Source organism: Chaetodon auriga, chromosome 12 (genome assembly GCF_051107435.1).
Source record: "Chaetodon auriga isolate fChaAug3 chromosome 12, fChaAug3.hap1, whole genome shotgun sequence".
Lineage (NCBI taxonomy): Eukaryota > Metazoa > Chordata > Actinopteri > Chaetodontiformes > Chaetodontidae > Chaetodon > Chaetodon auriga.
The window spans coordinates 16,665,072-16,680,739 of record NC_135085.1 but is presented as its reverse complement, the minus strand read 5'-3'; the positions used below and the strand labels follow the sequence as shown (position 1 = coordinate 16,680,739).

At 40.1% G+C, this 15,668-nt stretch overlaps 1 protein-coding gene across 1 annotated transcript; it reads left to right on the top strand.

Moving 5' to 3' along the window:
- The first annotated feature begins 178 nt into the window (after nt 1-178).
- Nucleotides 179-15,668, top strand: rb1cc1 (RB1-inducible coiled-coil 1). Its single transcript, XM_076744569.1, has 23 exons — nt 179-549; nt 1,611-1,735; nt 1,842-1,968; nt 2,071-2,241; nt 2,367-2,569; nt 2,782-3,184; nt 3,280-3,450; nt 3,540-3,724; nt 3,908-4,094; nt 4,621-4,702; nt 4,819-4,883; nt 5,051-5,154; nt 5,553-5,679; nt 5,907-7,843; nt 8,113-8,299; nt 11,125-11,233; nt 11,449-11,743; nt 13,083-13,134; nt 13,235-13,282; nt 13,740-13,798; nt 14,027-14,154; nt 14,478-14,548; nt 14,762-15,668. The coding sequence occupies exons 2-23, from the start codon at nt 1,665-1,667 to the stop codon at nt 14,837-14,839; spliced, it is 4,860 nt and encodes a 1,619-aa protein (XP_076600684.1). The 5' UTR covers nt 179-549; nt 1,611-1,664; the 3' UTR covers nt 14,840-15,668.

The following is a 15,668-nucleotide window of genomic DNA, read 5'->3' as shown; positions in this document are numbered from 1 at the left end:
GTATTATAAACGTAAACTTTTGATCCAGCCAACTGAAATTATGAAAAAAATAACTATTCATTTGGTTATAAATCTAGCATAAAATATAGAGCACTTTTGTTCTCTAAAAATATAAAAGCATTAAGTTGAGCTAGCTTGCAAACAACTCGATCACTGTTGAATGGATCGTTTAAGGATCGCACATCAGCAGATGACAACAACAAAACAGACTGAGCTAGTGAGAGGGTGTTAGCGTTGTTAGCTAACCGCTACATGAGATAAACAATTGGTGGTTTTGTCCGCTTGTTACACCATCTCGGCTGGAGTTTGCCAAATTAGGAATTTATTTCACGGCAATATGGCTAGTGTTAATCTGGGCAACTAACCATGGTTGTCACGTATTGTAGTCTAGTTTAGTCTAGCTAACGTTAGCTAAGTGGCTTGCTAAACTAGCTCTATGTATGCCAAGCTAAAACAGGTTAGCTAGCTAGCTTGGTTGCTAGCTTGTTAGCTAGCCAGCTCGCCCAGGCGAGGTGGAGACCAAGAACAGGGAGATGCGAGCAAAGTGAGGTAAGGAAACAAAACCATTAATTTAGTTAATGCAGTGTGTAATGTCATCCTTACAAAAATACAAGTTTAAGCAGGTGATGTTGGCCATTTCGGCTAATCTTAATTGCATTGTCAAATTCATCGACGTTAGAAATAGCAATCCTGCGCTAGCTTGACAGCTGTGTTAGCTAATAGCCAGTTAGCGCAACCAGCGGGTTATTATTGACCAGCTAGCTCGGTAGCAGCTGCTGGTGGCCCCCTCTTTGGCACTGTACCCATGACTGGAGGCCTCGAGGTTACTAACAACGGTAGCAAGAGTCAGTTTTCTCTGTCCTAAGAACAGTAACGTTAAACATAAACATTTGTACCTGGGTGACACTGGACGATGGGAGGCCCACAGACGTGCAAACAGTTATTAAAGGCAATTAGCTAACCAACATTCGCCCTGTCTGTGGTAGCAGCTTAGCTGGTAAGATGTTTTATTCTGTCGCGCGAACAGCAGTAGACAGTTTGTGGGTAACGTTAGTTAGGGCTAACTGTACTTTGTAATATCTTTAATTTGAGATTTCATCTGTGCCGTAGTCTGGCTCGCCACTTTCCAGATAAACGTTTACAAACGCGAACTAGCCACTTCTTCAGGCAGTTCTGAAAGTTTGGCTTTGTATTACATTAGACTAACATATTAGATGACTTCTTACATATTTAACACTTGGCAGCAGCCAGTATCCAACGACATGGTGACTCAGCTACTAAGCTAATGATTCAGTAGACAAGAATCTGCCAAGGCCCTACAAGTTTATGTGGAGGGTGATGCCATATTGGCCTTTTGTTGAATCATATGATGTAAACCATGTAAAGAAATCTACCATAATATACTTAAAAGTAATGACACTATATTTTTTAGCAAGAAAACACCATGAATAGGTATATGAAACAGATTTATGCCATTGTGTTTTGAGTAAATGGAAGCGTCTCCTATCACTAGAACTTATTTAATAACATTGAAGAAAACTTAAAATACAAATACTGAATTTATCAGCTATCTGATGTCATGTTCATGTTCATTTGGTTTTTTTCCACAGGGTGGCCTTGAATGACTAAATGAGGCAAGCGCGAGGAACTCTGGGAGATTCACCATGAAGTTGTATGTGTTCCAGGTCAACAATGGCAGCACATTGACATTTGACACTGATCTTGCTGTCCAAACGTAAGAAACTGGCATTTTACTAATTTTAGTCAGAAATAGTGGTCAGAACATCTTTGATATTGGGAATAAAATAAATAAAATAATATAAATAAATTCTTTGTCTTAGTGTACTGGAGCTTAAACATGCCATCCAAGCCAAATACAAGATTGCAATTCAACATCAAGTCCTTGTTGTCAATGGAGGGGAATGTATGGCTGCAGAGAGGCGTGTCTGCAGCTACAGTGCTGGCACTGTAAGTATATACAATTAGCTTGCATGCTCTTTATTTGCCTTGAAGGCATATCGTTTGCATATGTGATGTTCTGGTTATTTATGCCTTACTGTTGATCTGTAGGAAACCAACCCCATATTCCTGTTCAACAAAGAGATGATCTTGTGTGACCGGGATCCAACGATCCCCAAAACCACCTTCTCGATTGAGAGTGAGATTCAGGTTAAGGTGGAGGAGTCTCTACTGATGCCAGCTGTCTTTCACACCGTTGCCTCACGAACACAACTCGCTCTGGTAGTTATCTCACCATTTTTATGATGTGTTTCTCTTAAAGTATAATATAAAGTCATTGTAACTAATCTGTTAACAGTGGAATGCTACTGACTTGACCTGACATTGTTATGTTTTTGTCTCTCCAGGAAATGTTTGAAGTTGCCAATAAACTTAGCTCTTTCTGTGAACGTTTGGTTCATGATGAACACCTTCAACACCAAGGCTGGGCTGCTATTATGGCTAATCTGGATGACTGCACTCTATCGTATCAGAGGTTGCTCATGAAATTTGACACAGCGTACTCAAATTATCAACATGACTTGGAAGAAATTAAGGAGAAACTTACCAAGTAAGTGTTGGCACACATGATATTTTGTACTTTGCATGTCATGTTCATTAGTTTTGAACTTGTGATACAAAGTGCTGTATGTCTATTATTAGTAACTCCATATTGGCTTTGCTGACTTACATCAAAATAACAGGAAATAATGCAAGTAGTAAAATATTTCTGCTAAAAGGAAATGAGCTTAACGTCTTAATGTACATTTTGCTTGATTGCAGGTTAGGGACAGCAGTTTCTGTGATGGCCAGGATACCTCTACTGGAATGTTTGACAAGACACAGTTACAGAGAGAGCATGGAGAAGTCCAGCTCAACCCCAGGAAAAGATTCAGATGAGACAGAAGAAGAAAAATCCACTGACTCTGTGCTCTGCACTGCTGGTGCACAGAGGTCCTCCAAGTTATCTGCTTCGGGAACAGCAACATGTGAACCAACCGGAGACCAGGAAACAAATGAAATGACTGACAGTGGTGGTCTGAGAGCTGCGCTTTTGGATGACGACACTCCAGAGTTTGCCAACACATCCTGCTTCAATGTCACACTATTAGACTGGATCAACGTGCAAGACAGACCCAATGATGTGGAATCGGTTGTGAGGAAATGCTTTGACTCCATCAATAGGGTGAGTCACAGATGTATGAATAGATGTCTTTTGTGTTGTGAATTTGTCGCCATGTATTGTGTTGGAAAATGTCTTCACTGTAATGTTTCTTTCAGCTCGACCCACGGATCATTCAGCCCTTCCTGGCAGACTGTCGTGACACAATTGCCAAACTAGATAATCAAAACATGAAAGCCATCAAGGGGCTTGAGGACAGGTTGTATGCTCTAGACCAAATGATTGCAAGCTGTAAGAAATTGGTGAATGAACAGAAAGAACTTGCTCAGGTATGTAAAGTAAGAGATAAACACCATTAAATTATGTTGTCTGTCTTTTGTTTTTTTAATCTATTGTACTTAATTGTTGTCTCTTGCAGGGATTTTTGGCCAATCAGAAGCGGGCTGAAAACCTGAAGGATACATCTGTTTTGCCTGACTTGTGTCTGAGTCACACCAACCAGCTGATGATCATGCTGAACAACCACAGGAAGCTGCTTGACATCAAAAAGAAGTGCACCACTGCCAAACAAGAACTTGCAAACAACCTTCAAGTCCGACTCAAGTAAAACTGAAAACCACTTCTTCCCAAATATTTATTGCCTTTTCTGCTTTTTTCATAACTTACTACTCTTTGTACGTAGTGCTTTTAGTTTGTTCTATCAAATTTAGACTTACCGGTTTTGAAAATGCCGAAGTCAAGAGAATCGTGTTTGCAACTTTGACGGCGCTAATGGTTTTTCATCAGATGGTGCTGCTACGTGATGCTTCATGCAGACCAGGATGGCGAGAAGCTCCAGGCTCTACTCAGACTTCTGACAGAACTAATAGAAAGAGTGAGGGTGGTGGAGGCCCTCAGTACTGTGCCCCAGATGTACTGCTTAGCAGTGGTGGAAGTCGTCAGGAGAAAAATGTTTATGCGACACTACAGAGAGGTCAGTGCTAAATCCCATGATTGAATGCTCATTTTGCAATTACACATAGTGATACAAAGACGTGAGCTCTTTTGCCTGACTGAATCTGTAGCTTTCAGGTGTGTTTTATATAGTTTACATATTCATCTCTTATTTGGCAGTTGTTCTCTGACTTTCCCACTATGATGAAAAGAGAAGAGGCCAATTATCATTTTAAGCTTTTTTTTGGTAAACTTCATTGCTTGTTTTTATGTTTTGGAGGAAGTGCCTGTCTTTCATTGTCACTGCGGTCATGTATTTTTGCTGTAAATGAAACTGGTCTTGATGACCTTTCATGTGGGACATCCTGTTTAGCAGGCTCTTAAAAGACAAGGAGCATACCGCTGTGTGGTTTGGGAGTTGAAACTAAATAATCGTATTTTTTGACACCAGAGAATGAAAATTGCCATCTAGCGGCAACATTAGAAACCTTTTCAACAAATGCCACAAAGTCCTTTTACAATGAGTACTTTTGTTTTTGTAAAATCTTTACGACTCATCTTTTCAGTGGGCGTATGCACTTGTGAAGGATGGGAAACTACTGTACGAGGCAGAGAAGTTCAAAAGGGAATCCTTTGGGAAACTCTTTAGTAAGTGCCTTTTGAAAACTCTCAGCTGATGCCCTTTGAGTTGTCACTACCGAACACTGTAATTCTGAAATACATTGCAGCCAAGATTTTTGATCTTTTTACTTATTTCCTTTCAGGGAAGTCTTTCCTAAGAAATCGTTTGTTTAGAGGACTTGATTCATGGCCTCCAACATCATTTTGTGTAAGTTAGAATTTAAAACCATTTTGACAAAATTGGTATTTTATATGTATATCTATATATCTATATCTATATATATATCTATATCTATATATCTATATATATATATCTTGTCATGTCCACTGTATTTTAAGGCGTCTCTTCTTTTTCTGTGTTTATTATTGTTATAGACACGAAAGCCCAGAAGGTTTGATGATGAACTTCCAGACATCTCTGTTGAGGACCTGCAGTACTTGAAATCATGTTGTCCTGTAGAGGTGCAGCCTTTCCTTATGTAAGTCAACTTGTAACACTACCAGAGTTGTCCTAAGATATGGACAATAAAAACATACATTTGGAAGATTGTGTTCATTTATAAATCACATTAATTTTGTGAATCTGAGTGCTTTTTTGTAGATCACACTGAGTCTTTAAGAATCAGTAGATAATCAGTCAAGTAAAAGTAGATGAACTCCGCAGATCACTGTAAAATCTTACTGAGTATGTCTGGTGAGGAAGGGCTGAGGTTCAAAGCTGTGCAGGGAACTGTTCATAAAATCCATGTGATATGCAGTTTTTTGATGTTGATGTTGTCCTGTTGTGCTGTACCACTGCCTCACAAACCTTTGTCCTAGACTGTCAGAAGTAGAACATTCTGTCCTTAATTTTATTCCCTGTATTTGTTTTCTGCAGGGTTCCCACAATGTGTGACTTCGAGCCCTTAAATCGTCATGTAGATACGCTTCACCAGCTGGTCCAAGCTGCACAGAGTGTGGATGAGATGTCTCAAACTATTACTGACCTGCTAAGTGAACAAAGGGTAAGAACAGCCTCATTAACAACCTGTTTTTTTTGTGTTATTTAGTTTATATAGGCTAGTTACTGTTCAAATCAAAAATGGTTCTTCTGCATAGTGCATATGTATATGCTCGGTGTGAAATCCAAATTTTTTTTTATTCATAGCATGGTTTTGCTTTTGCTTTTCTCTTTTATTCATGAGGTATTTCCTTCCTCTCCCTCTCCCTTCTGTGTGTTCTGTCTTCGCAGGCATCCTGTAGTCGGAGCGCTCACAGATCAACCGTGTTGACCCCACAGTCTGGAAGCATACCTGGGACCACAACACCGATGTCCTCCAAAACCCCTTCTTCTCTTAGCCTTCAGGGACCCAGCTGCCAGCCCCTACATGTTCCCGTCCCAGCTCCTCTTGAGGACTTATCCCCAGACAGCATAGATGCACAGACATTTGACTTTGAAACCATTGGCCATCCGAACATGGATCCAGTCCTGCAGCAGGGCTCCCTTGACTTGGATTCTCTAGCAGAGAGCCCCGAATCTGACTTCATGTCTGCTGTAAATGAATTTGTGATTGAAGAGAACTTGATCTCTCCGAACCCCATCAGTGACCCTACTAGCCCTGAAATGATGGTGGAGTCGCTGTACTCTTCAGTCATCAATGCTATTGACAACAAGCGTATGCATGACACTACAATACTAGAGAGGGAGAACGCAAAGATCACCGTCCTCAAACAAGTTATTGACAAGTACCGATCAGCTGCAGAGGAGTCTCATTCCAACTTAAGAAGTGTAAAGGATGACCTCTATCACTTAAGAGGCATGGTATTAAAAGAACAACATGACTTTGGCTTTGTCTTGAGGAGTACGACCACAGAGATGCGCAGCATTGTGAACAACATCTGCCAGACCCATGAACTGGTGCTGAAGGAGCAGCATCAAAGTGAGCTTCTCTCCCTTCGCCAAGAGCTTGAGAAGCAGGTCGAAACACTAACGGAGGAAAACCAAGTAAACCAGAATATTGTCAGAGATGTCCAGCGTGCAATGCTGGAGCTGGAGGGGCTTATGGAGCGCAAAGAGAAGGAACTTACTCAGCTCGAGAATGAGAAAGAGCGATGGGCTGAAAAAGAGAGTAGCCAGATGGATAGAATCAAAAACCTGGAGCAAATGATCAGCGATCAGGCTGAAGAGATCAAGACACTCTCAGATTCAAGAGACACTCTGACCAACCAGCTTAAGAATCTGCACATTGAGATTGAACGTAGCCAGCAAAAGATCCGGCAGGAGTTGGAAGTTGTTGAGCAGTCACACTTAAAGGAGCTGGAGGACAGAATGAAGCAGGAACACAAGGTACAACTGGAGACCCTTACCAAGGATAACCAGGCAGCTCTGGAACATCTGGCTGCTGAAAATAGTGCAAAGTTGAGTGAGGCAGGCGATCACTATACTGTTGCACTAAGAGAGAAGGACAAACAAATAAAGGACTTGGAGGCTCGTACGACTGAGCTCGCAGAACTCCGCTGCAAACTGGAGGTGGAGCTAGCCCTCAAAGAGTCTGAGACAGAAGAGGTGAGACTCTTATTTGAGGAAGCCAAGATGCAGCAGGCCGAGACTGTGAAGTCCCAAGTAGAGGCTGAGACCAAAGTCCTTCGTGAGGAGCTCGCAGGTGTCAGAAAACAGCTTCAGGTAAAAAATGAGGAATATGAAGTCGACCTAGCAGAGCTGAGGACTCTCATGAGGATTGAGAAGGACCACTGCATCTCAGAGCTGGTGGACCGGCACGACGAGGAGACTATTTTGTTGCGTAACGAGCTCTCCTCCCTGCAGCAGCAAGCCCAGGACGCTGAGAGGAATCATGTTGATCAGCAACAGAAACTTAAGCAGGAAGTAGATCAGCAAGTGACTGCTCTAAGTGAAGAAAAAGAAAAGCAGTTGAGGAGTTTCCAAGAGCTGGAGCAAGAGCTGAGGACTGTTATCAGCAATTTGCAGGCAGAAAATGACCTGCTCTCCAAAAAACTAGAGCAGAACAGAAAAGCGATTGAGAAACATTTAGAAAAAGAAGAGGCTTCTAAGGTTGCATCACCAGATGCCTTTAAAGAGTTAGAGCAGCAGAAAGAGGAGTTGGAGAAGAGACTGTTAGACAAAATTAGACAACTTGAGAATGAGCTCCATGAGAGACAGTCCTTGACAAGGTAAGTGTTTGATCACAATGGCAGACACACCACATATAGAAATCTAGCTTTGGTTTTTGCATTGTTGAAGTATCACGACCTGGCTGTCGGTCTGTGTAAATGTAATCCGCTTACATTTGAAATGTTACGCTGAATGCAAATCTGAGGTTAGATATGTAAATAATCTATCGTACTGTTAATTTGCAATGAACTGTCAACTCTTGTCATCTTGTATGTCCAGCGATATGTCACTCCTTTGTCAGAATGAAGGTTTATCGTGCGTCTTTCAGTGATAAAGGGTTGCCGCTGCATGCTGAGGGGTGTGCAGATGCCGGAGCAGCTCTGTCTCTAGACTCAGCGCTACAAGAGCGGCTGCAGCAGGAGAGGGCCTCCCTGCAGTCTCAGATGGACCTCCTGGAGAAGAAGAAGAATGAGGAGATACAGAACATCAAGACCTCGCTAATCGCAGAGCAGCAGGTTTGTATTCGGCCCGTGAAAGGGGAGGAAAAGTAATGCATCATGTGATGTTAAGTGAAGTGGAAACTAAATCTTTATCTAATTTCCTTCCAAGACAATGTGCCATCAGTTGTTACCATAACTGAGGATATATTGCTCTTGTCAGATAGAGGTATTGAGTTTGTTCACACTATGACGTGTGATAGTACCCCAAAGTGAATTATGATCCACTAAGCTTTGCAACATTTAGAGAGGTAGACAGGGTTACTAATATTTTGTCCATCCCATTTATATCAATGAGGCTAGACTAAATATTTGGAAACACTTCTGAGTGTAATGTAATATAGTACAACAACACCATAATTGGCATCTCTGGTACTGTTTTTAATTGGTTCAAATCATATCTCACTGACAGGAAATTCTGTGTCAGCATGGGTGAACAGGCATCTAGTTTTTATCAAATGAAATGCGGTGTTCCCCAGGGGTCAATTTTAGGCCCTACCCTTTTTAACCTATACACGCTATCAACTTTCACAGCTATGCAGATGACACACAGCTTTACATCGCCGTGTCTCCTGATGACAGAGGACCACTTGATGTCCTTTTTAACCCTATTACAGACATTAAATCCTGGATGGCAGAGAACTTTCTACAGCTCAACCAGGACAAAACTCAGGTTTTAGTTATTGGTACAGGAGACCAGAGAGAGAAACTGCCCAGCAAACTACAAGCTGTCTCTTTTAGCTCTTGTCAACAAGTCACAAAGCGTAACATTTGATGCAGAACTGAACTTTGAGGCTCATATAAAGGATGTCACAAGAAAGGCATTTTATCATTTAAAAAACATTGCCAAAGTACGCCAGTTTCTCTCTCAAGCCAATGCAGAGACACTTATTCATGCATTTATTACGTGCAGGCTTGATTACTGCAATGCTCTTCTTTCTGGTCTCCCTAAAAAGAGTATTTTCCAACTACAATTCCTTCAAAACTCAGCTGCTCGAATGCTGACAAAGACCAGAAAGAGAGCTCATATTACACCGATTTTAAAGTCTCTGCATTGGCTTCCTTTGCGTTTTAGAGTTGATTTTAAAACTCTTTTATTGGTTTGTAAAGCTCTCAATGGTCTTGCGCCTTCTTATTTATCTAACTTGCTTTTACCATATGAACCCAGCAGAGCCCTCAGGTCTTCTGGAAGTGGCCTTTTAACAGTACCCAAAGTTAGAACCAAAACATACAGTGAGGCATCTTTTTATTACTATGCCCCCCGTTTATGGAATAGCCTGCCTGAAGATCTGAGGGCAACATGTAATATTGAGACCCATATATAAATTTTGTTCAATTTTATTATTTTTATTAATAATAAAATTCACCTACAATTTTTTTTATTATTATTATTATTATTATTATTATTACATTGCTTTCATATTTCAAATTTATCTCCTGTGTTGCCTCATTTCATTTCATTTCTTTTTAATTCAAGTCGGCGTTTCCTCAGTATGTCCTTCATCGTGATGTAACCTGAGTGTTGATTGTGTGAGTTTGTGATCTTATGTGTGACTTTGTGTGGATGTGTGTGGGCGGGGTAGAGGTGGGAGGGTCTTTATTTTATTTATCTTTGACTGTAAAGCACTTTGTGCTACATTTTCCTATGTATGAAAAGTGCTATACAAATAAAATTATTATTATTATTATTATTATTATAAACCACAGCCTCCAAAATGACCGAAGGTCGATCAACATTTCTCTAACCTTCATGTCAGTAAGGGTGTATTGCAGGCCTGTTGTATGAGACTATTAGTTAAATTTTCGTCATAACTGGCAACTGAGACCTTGTCTACGCATGCACAATTATTTCTAAACAGATGTTTTTCCCCTCTTTTAAAAAAAAGAAATGAAAAATTCATACTCAATTCACACGACCTTCATTTTACAAAACATCTCTGTACATACAAGAACACAAAAGTGATTCCCAATGCTGAAACACGCATGCCGGACCAGTAGGTGGCAATAAAGTCAGCAGCATCAAGGTCAACAAGACCAGAGAAGAACACTGAGCATCCGTAGTGAGCTTTTTCCATTCCAATAAAATGATCCAAAACCGAAGTAAACGGCTAAAATTACTGACGTTGTTACAGGCACATTTACTAAACAACAACAGGAATCTGTGAATTGAGCTGACGACATCGTCAAACACTCCGTTTTACAGGTCTGCACGGATATACAGAAACCAGAGTTTATGTATGTATGTATGATGATGTATGTGGTATCTTGTGAATGCTCTCGTAAGTGCATTGAAGCACTGCCGAGTCAACTTTAAACAGTTACCATTTGTTTTGTAATGCATTTCAATATAGCAGCGAGCACTTACTTTGGGAGATGTTTTCATTTTTAATAATTATTGATACTCTCAGCCAGTTGCATTCAATTTCGAGTTGAGCTTCACACATCAGCCGATCGGCCTTGAACTTGTTTGTTTTTCTGTACTGGGGAGCTGAGAGCTTTACACTAAAAGATGCGTTAAAACTTGTTTTAAACTTTTCATGAATCGCTCACTTGCTATTTTAAGTTTTGTACTTCACCACTTACACACACACTCACACACTTCGTCACTCATCTCTGTCGTGGGTATTGGACCTCTCTGTTGCACCAGCCTTCGTAGTTTAAGCTGACTAAGAAGACTTTTTTTGTTGCGCAAAATATTACATAAGTGAGCTGCTCTTTACTGTTATTTGAAAATACAGTTGAGCCAACATAATTACATTTCATTTTTAGAATTTGATACTGGGTTTAGCCTTGTTAACGTCTTTTATTTACTTATTTATTTATTTTTTTGTTTGATTCTCTAGACTAATTTCAACACTGTTCTAACCCGCGAGAAGCTGAAGAAGGAGCAGATCATCAATGAGCTCACAGAGAAGTTGCGGAAAGTTACACAGCAGCAGGAGAAGGACAAAGGTGAGTGCGTAGGCGAGCGCTTTGAGAGGAGGGTAATCATGTGTCTGGTTTCTAATCAAAGAAGCTTCTAATGTTGATGCACCACACTTAATAGTCGCAATCAATTGTCTTTCTCTACCACTTCTGCCATTTTTTAAGAATTGCACTCTTTGGGGTTTTATGTTAGCCATGTGCAGTGCCTGTCAGTGTTTCTTATTTATCCTAACTTATTGCAGGTCTGATAGAGACACTCTCAGAGGACCGAGCTAGTGTCATGCAGGAGAAGAAGCACTTGGAAGAGGAGCTTAACCGCCTGCGCAGAACTGCACTGGTCTCCTCTGCCTTCTTCACTCCTAACCCCTCCGCTCTGGAGCTCCCAGAAGCAGGAGCTGCAGCAGCTCGAGCTCTGCCTGTTGCTGGGGCTTGTTCCTCTGAGTCCACGGCTGAATGTGACAGACTGGCCTCTGTGGCAGCCATTCGAGATGACGAACAAGTTGATTCAGCAGTGGAGGCCAGCATGGTGACAGTCCAGTAAGCATCCTCTCTTAACAAACAGGCCTTTGTCGATGCCGTAGCTTGAGATATGTTGTGCAAGCTGATGTAGTTTACATGCACACAAGAAACAAGGTCACTGGAGAGAAATCAGGTTACGACAACACATTTACATGCATTACCTTAACCAGATTAAGGCCTGTGCACGCATGCATTTGGCCAGTCACACTATGTTTCCCTACCCCACACCTTATTTTTTAACCCAGACCAGCACTTTTATAAGTGTATTAAATGATATGTAATAAGTCTGTTTGGTAGGGCTGACACCTTGTGGTCTGTTGGTTGACTGGTTGGTCGATATGCTCTTGTCCATCCAAATTCTCATTGGTTGGACAATTGCTGGTGTTATTTTCATAAGGAGAAAAGCACTTCTTAATCCACTGGATTGGGGCACAGCTCCAGTCTGCACATGCGTTCCTGGTGGCCCGTCTGTACCACAGTGGCCTTTGGTGTTGATCAGCTATCACTCGTGATATATAACAAATCAGATAGTGCTTTGGTCAGAACGCTGAGCAAGCTGCATCAAAGCCAAAGCTGCTCATTTTTAAATGAATTAATTTTATCGACAGTTGGATACACAAAAAAAAAGAAGACCACAAAATGACAGAAGGTCTCCCCCTCGCCGGCGGCCAATCACTTGGTTGAAGAGTAGATAGAGTTTCAGTTCAGACTCTTCTGTTTAGTAACATGTGATGCTGAAGCCTAAAGGGAGTTTCTCAGTTCACTCAGTTTGTTCCTACTGTATATGTACATCTGACTTTTACAAATAACCTACTGCTGAAAAGATGACGCTGTTATATTTTCTGCATCATAACTCTATTGCTTTTTTAAGAATGGAGTTAATTTTGCAGCAAAGATCAATCAACTTTGACCATTTTACTCTTTGGGATATGATCTTATTTAAATATTTGTACATTTTTTCCCCTTAATCAATAGCATTATGTTTATTAATATTCTTTGCATATTTGATATATAGACTATACCCAAACACACACCCAAGCACACCTGAAAATGGCTGCATTTATACACCTCGTAGAGTCTTTTGTTATGATGACATGGAATAGGTGGCCAGTCACTGACAGAAACAGGTGTTTGCCCTCTTGAAGAAGGATTTCAAAATACCATTGCATGGACAGAAAGGACATTTGACAGTGGAAGGAAGGCAAGCTAGGATCAGGCAGTGTAAGTTTTCATTCATTACTGCTCAGATTAAAGGCCAGGCTGAGGATGAGAAGCGATTCATATTTTGATCAGTGTTCAGTTTTGCTGACTTTTTTTCACAGGACGTTAATCAGTAACCTCATGTTTTCTCTCTAAGTGATAACATCCTGATGTCAGAGGAGAAACAGCGCATACTCTTACTTGAGAGGGTAAATAGACACACTTCATCCATCACATTGCATTTGAGAGCACAAGATGCTTTGTTTCTGGATGTCTCTGTCTGTTTAATCAATGTAACGTATGTTTCAGACTTTACACATGAAGGAAGAAGAAAACAAGCGCCTCAGTCAAAGACTGGTCAGTTACTCATTATCTCTGTGGGCTGTTTAGCACCTGCTCCACTAGGTGGCAGTAGCATCAAAGAGTAAAATCCTGACCCAGGAGGCCAAAGAGCTCAGTGAAGAAAAATGAATTTTTAGGAAGAGTGTCAGTAGAATGTGTACAGGGGTGAATATTAGGAAAATTGCATCCATCAAACAAAAACCTGTTTACCAGTTTAAGTGTTAAAATATACTTTAGTGGTCTGAAAAATGATTTGAAATCAGTTGTGATGATTGATTCACAAAGAAAGGTAAAACTAAAATTGGACGATAATTGTGTAAACAGGGTGAAAGTGCTAATTCGAATTGCTAAGCCTCTTTCATGCAAATGCCCAATAAGACAAATGTTAGAAGTCATCTGTAGCCAATATAACCAGTATTGTTAATCCCTCATGGTAACATGTGTAACGTTGCCCTAATCCTTTTCTTTGTAGATGTCTCAAAGCATGTCGTCTGTGTCGTCACGGCATTCAGACAAAATCGCCATCAGAGAGTAAGTGAATAAAAAAATAACATCTGGCCATAGCATGCGGCTTCTGATGTGATTTTTAGCTCCTTTTTTTTTGTTTGTTTTTAGCTAAAACTCCGTCCACCATTACATGCAGTGTAATTATACACATTATTGTGTAATTACCATTAATGTGTCGTCTTTTTTGTTAGCAGTTTGCAGAACTCGGTGTCATCATCCCTTTATCTCTTTGTTCATCTTTTTATGCTTCAGTTTCCAGGTAGGCGATTTGGTCCTAATCATCCTGGATGAAAGGCATGACAACTACGTCCTGTTCACAGTTGGTCCCACCCTCTACTTCCTCCACTCAGAGTCTCTCACTGCACTGGACCTCAAACCAGGTCAGCTTCGCCCAGACCTCGTGTGACCACGACGAGCACTGTAGTGTTCACGTTTGGTTTTTCATTTACTAATGTATCAGTTATAGCTCTTTAGTACTCTTGGATGAATGTATTTATAACAGTGGCTCTGTATACTGTATCTACATGTTTTCTCAAATAATGGGGGTTTATGCTTTACAGTTGCTATAATTTGCTTCATAGGCTTTATGCTAAACACACACACACATACACACACACACATACACACACACAATCATGTTTTTGTGGTTTTGTAATTGTTCAGTGAGTATTTGTTTAACAAGTCAATTTGCTTTGTTGTTTAGCATCAGGGACCTCAAGACGGCCGTGGGTACTTGGAAAGGTGATGGAGAAGGAGTATTGCCAGGCAAAAAAGGTACTAAATTCACCAGAAGTCTTTTTTTATTGTGTTTTCAATAATTATATAAGAACAAGGATACTGACATAAATTAAGTGTGGTTCTGAAAATGTGCTTCTTGGCTGGGTTTGGATGTACTGTGTCAGGAATGCTGTAATGTTCACGTATGCACAGTTTGAACCTTCTTTCTGTCTTACCAAACTTTCTTTTTCTTTTTTTTTCCTTCACTAGGCCCAGAACAGGTTCAAGGTTCCTTTAGGAACCAAGTTCTACAGAGTGAAAGCTGTTCCATGGAACAGAAAAGTATAATAGCCAAGTAATGAGCTAAAATGTATATTTATATTGCTTAATTTTTGAACAGAAACTTCACATCATAATTCATAACATGAAAATTGAAAGACCTTAAAAATGGAAAGAATTAAGATCGTCATCATGCTACTTTGAGTTTCCGTTCAAAATCCCACCTGCTACCACATTTTTCTTTTCTTTTAAACCCAGATTTGTTATTGTGGACCAAATGCTATTAACTTAATTAGGGCGTGGCCCTATAAACTGTGGCATTATGCCATTTGACCTGTGTGTGTAAACTGAGCAAAATTTGGATGGTAAATATTAGTTCTCATTATCAGCATTTGTCCTTTTGTGGAAAATACTGTGTCATTATCAACATAATTAAATAAAAATATACATTTATTATAAATGTTTATGGAGGAATGTTCATGGCATGCATATTGATATATTTTCTTTGATTTACTTATCCAGATAAATGTTGTAGTTGGAAATGTAGTTAATGCTGTTTGTTACTCACAAAGCAGTGTGGCCCTCTGTCAATACTGAAATGTACATTATGGCTGACTGATGGAAACAGTCGTCTTTGCAATCCTCGAAATGCACTTTCAAAAACAATGCTTTTGTTGATTTGAAAAGGGAAGTTAATTGAGCTGTCAGAACTAAGTAAATATATCAGCACAAACTTCTCACTATCATAGAATATTGATATGTAGAAAGGAATACTTTGTGACTGTGTTTCATTATCAGAGGACATTGTACATTACCCATCAAATCACACATGTAACAATAAATGACTGTATTGTAAAAGATAGAGTTTTGAAACAATAAAGGATTGATCCCAAACATA